General features: G+C 37.2%; 1 protein-coding gene across 2 annotated transcripts in view; it reads left to right on the top strand.

Moving 5' to 3' along the window:
- Positions 1-3547, top strand: part of PTPN3 (protein tyrosine phosphatase, non-receptor type 3) — a 63655-nt gene extending 60108 nt beyond the window's left edge. For both annotated transcript variants that reach the window (XM_010153556.1, XM_010153557.1), the window contains one exon: positions 3148-3547. In XM_010153556.1, coding sequence (XP_010151858.1) covers positions 3148-3225 — 78 coding nt within the window. In that variant the 3' untranslated portion in view covers positions 3226-3547. The remainder of the gene's footprint in view (positions 1-3147) is intronic.
- Positions 3548-7964: the final 4417 nt, after the last annotated feature.

Consider the following 7964-nt stretch of genomic DNA (forward strand, 5'->3'; position numbering starts at 1 on the left):
GGAGGCTCAACTTTCTTGAGTAGAGTTTGGATGACAGAATATTAAGTGTGGGTTATCTCAGGGAGCTAAATGCCTGTGAGAAATGGAAGTAAAGATGTTTAGACCCACAAAGTCAGTAGCTGAATTGGGCATTTCTGTCTCTCATCTTCAAAGAAAATGCTTTGGTTTCCACTTGATCAAGTAAAGGAAGCATGTAACATTCTGTTCGTTAACAGGTTAATGACTGCAGGAGCTAGCATTATGATTGACTAGTTGGGGGAGAGTTTTGCATTATCAAAGGATGTTAAAGTGTCAGGAATTACAGTTGCTTGTGTAACATTAGAGTGCTTTGTGAGCAGAGATTTTTCGTTCGTGCTGCTGAGACTCTTGTTCACTCACTCAGTGTGAGCATCCTCTCTGGAAGTGCATCAGGTCAGCATTGTTGAGGAGAGAGTTGTCTGAATAGTGCCCTGCCTGTTCCGTGTGGAATTGGAAGCTGAGCTTATGAAAAGGATGACATAAGATGAGAAATACCAGCTTCAATTTTAGGGAAGCTGAATGTTGACTTCTGGAGTTGTACCTGTGTATGCTTCTCAGTTTCTAAAGTGAACTGAACAAGTACAGACTTAAACTTCCTGGAGGTGGTGGACTTTTGAGAATCAGACATGAGAACATGAAGTAAACTTCAACTTGCCAGAAGGCCAAGTCCCTCCTGTTACAGTAGAAATCAGCAGGAATGATGTAACTCAAGAATATAGGGAATAGCAATAAATACACTGACAATCAGACCCCGAGTCTGAAAAACTGAATATGTAAAATAGGACTTTTTACCTTCCTTGCTGTGTTCCACAGTTCACTATCAGCACATCAGGAGAAGGATGATCTGTAGCAGCAATACTGTGAAACTAAATTCACTTGTTATTTCTGAAATATGCAGATACTGTTGTGAAAAGCCAACGAGCAGAATTGGCATAGTGTTCTGTAAATGAGACACAGAAGCAAGTGCTCAACTGTGAGAAAACAGAATACCAGAGAGCTGCATGCTAACGTTTAGATCTGTCCTGGGTGCTCTATCGCATTCCCATGCCTGCATTCCAGCTAGCCCCACTGCTCGTATTTGATATTCAGCTTAGGGCTTCTGGGAGAAGCTGTTAGGGTTTGTTCAGTTGTAATAGCCTTGCCTGAGGCATGTTCAGCTGCCCTGTGGGGATTGTATGTATGCTCCAATTCCAATTCCATTGCCAGATGCATGTTGTGGGTTAGTATCAGACAGGGAATGATATCATCTACTAACTGGTCGGTTTAGTGTCTGCTTGTTAATCATGTGAAAGCTGTGGTTTCTCAAAGACCTGTAATTTGGTCATCAGGAACAGCAGAACAAAAGCTTTGGCCAAGATGATAAAGCTACAACAAAATACGTGTAATTGTATGACCTTTCATTAAAAAAAAAAAAAAACCAAACACACCACTGTTGCATTAAAGAGAAATTAGAAATACTGAACAATACAGACTGCAGTGCTTTGGGATGTACATAATAGAGCTAGTTATCAGCTGAGTGAGCAGTAAGAATACAGGCAAGAGATGAGAGCAAAGAAAACAAGTAGTCAGAGTCTGAGTCAGAGGAAGCAATGCTGAAGTGCTCATTCTTATTTATTCAGTAACTTGATCACACTAGTTAACAGAAGTATTGAACAGGGAGCTAAATATCACAGTTGGATTGTTCAGGCAGTAGCAGTATGCAAATGACAATAACAATGAAGAGAAAAGTCAAGGTAATTAAGAAATAAAGACAAAAGAATGGAGTGATGTTGAAGGTGGGAGTAATTGACTGAAGGGTTGAAAGAAGAGGCAGGAAAATCGAGATGGGGAAAATTAATTTCCATCCCCCAGTTTTCGTTAAGTTTTTCTGTACTTAAGAGAAAATGTCTTTCAGGTTATGAGCAGGAATAACATTCCTAAGTACTGATATTTAAATGCAACCTATGGTCCTTCCCAGTCCAAGTGTTGTATTTTAGCCCTGTCCTTTTAGAGATACTGGGGGAACGTTTCCAGATGCTCTCCTGGAGATTTGATGAGCCCTGACATACAAGGGCAGCTGGGAGAACGTTTCAGAGGTCTAAAAAGGGATTTATAAATCATGAAGCTGTGCTTCTCTGAATATGTGACGTGGAGCTTTGGAAAAAGGTGTTCATTTTGGGGTTGTGGCAATAGTGAAAAGTACTTTCAGAGAAGAGGTGTGCTTTGATCTTTGTAAGTTCTTTTAAATTTCCATCATCTTGTGTTGTCGGGATTGTGTTAGTCATAAATCTATTCAGGCTCTGTGGATTTGTCCTGTTGCTAATGTCTGCTTGTATCATGTTTCAGAAAGGCTCACAGGCTTAATTGCTTTTAACAAATAGCTACATCACAAGATCATGGAAGAAATAGTCTTTGCAATAGTATAATTCTGGAAAGAACCACTAATCTAATTTGCAAAGACTTTATAAGAATTAAATGAGCTCAAAATGTTGGGTGACAGAAGAATTAAAGTGTCTGCTGCTCTTCAGAAACATTCATTCCAAAGGTTTTGATCCTGTTCTGATACACAACAAGATGTGTGGTCTGAAAATAAAACAAATTGAAAATAAAGCAACTCCCCTCTTCGGCAATAGTGTGGGTGGTTTAAAAAAAAAAAAGCTTTTAGCGAGGCAGTTGGACCCGTATATCCTGTATGGTAACTTGAAATGCAGTTTTGGTCACATAACTTAAATGTTCTCAGTAATATGTAGCACAAACTGCAGGATTGACAAGGTTTAGAATACTTGCCATCAGATAACTACCAAAAAATCAGATGACCTGTATAAAGAACATAAATAACTAGTTAAACTTAGTCAGAAGAATCATCGTTATTACATATAAATCATTTCCTGAAATTTAAGGATGTGTTTTTTTAAATGTGGGGGCTATGTTTTTCTTGATCTGAGATTTTTAATACTTCTCCTTCAAATAAGAGTAAATATTACCTTTGTTTACTGTGAACACAGCCAGGAGAGTTGGATTTTAGTATCTCCTCTCCCGGCATTGTCCAGGAGAAGGGGAAGCAGGGAGACCGTTAGTGCTATTCGATACTACTGTATAATCAGGAGTTTAATCATCCATAAATGTCTTTGTTTTTTCTTTCTTACACAGAGTCAATACAAATTCGTTTGTGAAGCTATTCTTCGTGTTTACAAAGAAGGATTGGTTCGACCACTGGATTCCAGTTAGCACAGCAGTGAAGGATGAATTCTTTTTTTTTCCCTAAAAAGATTGCTCTTAAAGCAAGGGCTTGTTTCTGAAAGCAACTAGAATGGACTAGAAGCCCGTGAAAAGACAGACGAGCACATTTGAACTGTGGCACTTTAAATTTCTCAAGAAGATTGCTAAATCATGTACAGTATAGAGGAGTCATGCACATAAATGTGTGAGAGAGATTGTGTGTAATATGCTTTATTCACATAGACAACCATAAACGATCATGGGAACCTTAATACATATCTTTTACTGCCTTAAAACACCCTTCACTTTGGAAGTTACAAAGGCCTTTGTGTTTTGAAACAGCAAAAAGAAAACTCAGAGCATAAGTGATTTCAGCTTAGGAAGGTATTTAATATCTTTGTATGAAAGTTTGCTGAAGTTGAATATAGATAACTTTTATTGGGACACTAAATATTCATGGAAATGTAACAACTTCTAAAAGGCTGACGAAGAGCTTTAAAGGCTAATGCATAACTACTGTACATTAAGAGCTGGAGAAATTAAGTATTCGGTAACCGTAAATCATATTAGTAAGTATGCCAGCTGTTATAATATGCTTCTTAGAAATCACATCTACTGTATGTGATGTGCAAAATAATGCTGCATTATGCAGATGGTACAGTCTACATCTTCTCTTGATCAATTTTAATTGCAACTTGCCCTTTTAAGAGTGACCTACTTCTTACAGTTTCATTTTATTGTACTCCCTTTCTTCTGTTTGTGCTGTCCGTCTCCTTTATACTTGTTTTTTACTGCTCTTTCTGGATGTGGACTGAAAACATTTTAACTTAAAACTAGGTTTAATTTTCTGTCACCTTTGTTTTCATGTGTATTTATGAGTTCTCAGATGTAAGTGTGGATTAATGTTGCACACAAGTACTAGACTTTTGACTTAGTGTATATGCAAAGTAGTCTAATCCGATACTGGAAGAAAAATTACTACTGAACCCATCAAATACATTGCTGCTAATTCAAGGTGTGAAGCCTACAAGGGCACGGGTGTTGCTAGTGTTCAGGTAGTGATAACGTGTTGACTTGCTGCCCTTCAACAAAAACTGCTCTTACCCCATGAAACACAACCCCCTTTTGCAAGATTTCTGCGGATTTACTGTGTTTCTTGCATTTATGGAAATGCAGGTAAAATCACGTGAAGATTTACAAGGAAAGAGGGAATGAATCTGTACATTGAATAATTCACCCTAAGGTACACTGGTCTCCATTTCATTTCAAATGGGAGAATTGGACTTTCTGAACAATATAACCACATTTATATGATGTTAATTTATTTTGTGTGTGCTTTTTGATTACCCTGGGATAGTTCTTTTGAATAGTGTTTAAAAAATATTCTAAGGGACTGTTTAAACTCTGTTATTTAAAAGTTTAGTCCTAAATAAGGAAAAATTTTTATGGGGCTTATTAGCCAGATGTTTATATGTGTATAAAAGAGAAAATTAGATAATTTTCTTCTTAGATATATATATATATACACATATTCAGATATATTTTAGACTTATGGTTTGTATTATGGATATTGTCATTTATATCTGGGGTTTCATTATAGAAACTGCCACAGCTGTACAATATGCGTCTCATGTTACCAGGAGGTTATTGGTTTTTCCCCAGGAGGTAGCTGAAGAGTGAATGTAGGATGTGCTAAATTACTGACACTTGTCTTCTGTAGGCTTGGTCCTTTCTTCAAGAGTATATTATTAATTATTGGTAATGGTGATACATGCTTGCTATTTATTGATCAAAAGAGTTTTAATTGGAACACACAGGGTAATTGGCAACATGGAATCTTGTTAGCTTTGTCAGTTTGAAGGGTGAATAGCTTTGCTCGTTCTTGTATACTGCCTTCCATATTTGACTTTCACTGAAGTTTTTGTAATATTTTGGAGCATTATCCTCTTGCTCGATTGGGCACAGATTGGAAGGCAAGAGACCATAACTACGGTTCACTGTTAACTTGCTAAACTGCATCAGGTCACTCAGTTTGTCTGTGACTCCAAATGTAAAATGATACTGGACATGCACATGTGGTTTGGGAAGATTTTTTGAGAAATGCATGTGGAGGAGTATTGTACAAGTGCAAGGCTGCCTGTTTCTGTGAGAGAGAATAATGGGCAGTGAGAAAATCTTGTGGCTCTTTCCCACATGAGGAGTAGAGCGCACCAAAGAATCTGTGCCAGCTGGGTGGTTAACAAAAGCCTCACTTTGTGTGTGCCTTTCTCTTAAAACAGCTCTTTTTTCTTGTCTTTTTGTTTTTTTAAGTTTTGGTGTGTCCAGGTCTCAGTCATTCCTTGCAGTTGGCATGACTTGCAGTTAATAGTTTGTCAAGAAGTGAAAAAGGCAAGGAGGCAAAAAGCAAGAAAAGAAATAGTAAGATTTTTTTTTTTTTAGAGCATCTCTTCGAAATGTTTCTTTTATGGAAGTATTTGATTCAACTTGTGTTCAAATCTGTTGCTATATCCCTATGGCTATTTATGTTTCTTCATGTTGAATATGTACTTACCAAAACACTGTAAATTTATTCCTTGTTATTTCCAGTCTCAAGATACTTGGTATGGGCTTGACTTACCTTAGTATGTGTGTGTTTAAATGATGCTCATATTGTGACAACAAATGCTGCTCTTGTTCTGGTAAACTTCGATGGTTTTGGTAACACCGTTCTTGAACTCTTACTTGGATTCTACTAACTTGTTTGAAATTGCTGGCCACTGAGAGACTACTCAAAGATATAAAAATAGTTATCTCTGTAACATTTGATTTTTTTTTTTTTTTTTTTTGGTAAAACCATAGAGCAAATATTAACTACGCAAGTATCTTGTACCTTGTGTCCATCTTTATTTCACTCTTGCTGGGTTTTGCACATGTATCTCTAGGGTCCACAGGGGAGAATGAAGGGGTTTTTGTCTTCCCTCTAGTGTGTGATGACTTTGCACTGAATGATGTATGCCTTAGATCTGTCTTACGAGGAGAGCATCATTACGAAAACATCTTCTTAATGCTGGCTTTTGTTTCCATAAGCAGTAGGAAATTAAAAAGACAGAGTTGATTGATTATTTTTTGGGGTAGGAGTTAAAATTTCTTAACACAAGTTTTTTAACTGTCAGACAATTGACAAATAGCAGAAAATGCTGTGAAATCAAGATTCTGCATAACCTTCATAAACAGTTTAACCTTGTTTTTGCCTGTGTCTGTGTGGCCATGACAACAAGTATTCAAAATTTCTAGCATGGCAGTGGATGAAGAGGGAGTATTAAGCCTTTGAGGTTTTCATCACTGTGAAATACACTAACATTTTTTCTTAAGAATTAAACAAATTTTAACTCAGTGGCTTTGTGTCATATGGAAGTAACTAAAATGCCTATTCAGAGTGTATTTAAAATATCACAGGGGAACACTTCAGAGATGGAGGTGGGAGGGACACATCTTAACCTGTGTGGAATATGAGAAAAATGGTGCCATAAACCATGAATGCTGTTTGTGTAACAGGTTATATGAAATATGGATCATTAAAATACAACTGAACCTTGAATAGCGGTGGTGTTTTGGGTGGGGGTGGGTGGGGAAGTATGATGAAAGGCTGCGATAATTGGGCTTGTTCAGCCTGGAGAAGAGAAGGCTTCGGGGAGACCTAATTGCAGCCTTCCAGTACCTGAAGGGGCTACAAGGAAGCTGGGGGGGCCTTTTTACAAGGGCCTGTAGTGACAGGACAAGGGGTAACGGGTTTAAATTGAAAGTGGAGAGGTTTAGATTAGATATCAGGAAGAAGTTCTTCATGGAGAGGGTGGTGAGGCACTGGAACAGGTTGCCCAGAGATGTTGTGGATGCCCCATCCCTGGAAGTGTTCAAGGCCAGGCTGGATGAGGCTTTGAGCAACCTGGTCTAGTGGAAGGTGTCCCTGCCCATGGCAGGGGCGTTGGAACTGGATGATCTTTAAGGTCACTTCCAACCCAAACCATTCTGTGGTTCTATGATAAGTAGTTGTGATCCAGGGTTCTACCTTCAATAATCCTATCTTTTAGGTGTTGGTACTAAATTATATGCAATCAAAATGTACCTAAGAATTCAGCAATAGCTTTTCATATGCACTTTTTTTTTTTTTACAGTTGGTTATCTTTTGTTCCCTCCTTCTTTCTACTTGCAATACTTGTTTAAATATATATATATTTCAAAATAATTATGGTTCTGAAACGTCTAATGAACTATGCATTTGCTTTATTACATGTGTAATAGGATACTGTTTCACAACAAAAGTTCTTCCCTGTAGGTAGTGTTCTTATGTATCCAAATAAATGCATAAATGGTCCACCGATTGAAATAGACACGCGTGGTTCATCTTCAATCAATTATAATTTAAACATAGTTACTTCACTGATAATGGCTTTATTTTTATATCCTGAAATGTAGCATTTAAGTGCAAGTTTCTCATTCACATAAGGCCATTCCAGAAAGAACACTGGGAAATATTTCTATTTCAATTGGTAACCTGCAATTAGTCCCCTTGGTTGAAACCATTTAGTAATTGAAACTATATAGAAGGTAAAACTGCGTCATGAAATACTTTGGTCAAAGGTAATTGAAAGCCAAGTAAATTATTAATTCATTAAACAAAACATAATGTTTTGATTAAATGGACTCTTACACTGATAGTGTTAAGTCATCTCAGATGACTATTTTAACATTAGTGTTATTAACAGTTAAAA

This window comes from Eurypyga helias, unplaced genomic scaffold, assembly GCF_000690775.1.
Source record: "Eurypyga helias isolate BGI_N326 unplaced genomic scaffold, ASM69077v1 scaffold15006, whole genome shotgun sequence".
Taxonomy (NCBI): Eukaryota; Metazoa; Chordata; class Aves; order Eurypygiformes; family Eurypygidae; genus Eurypyga; species Eurypyga helias.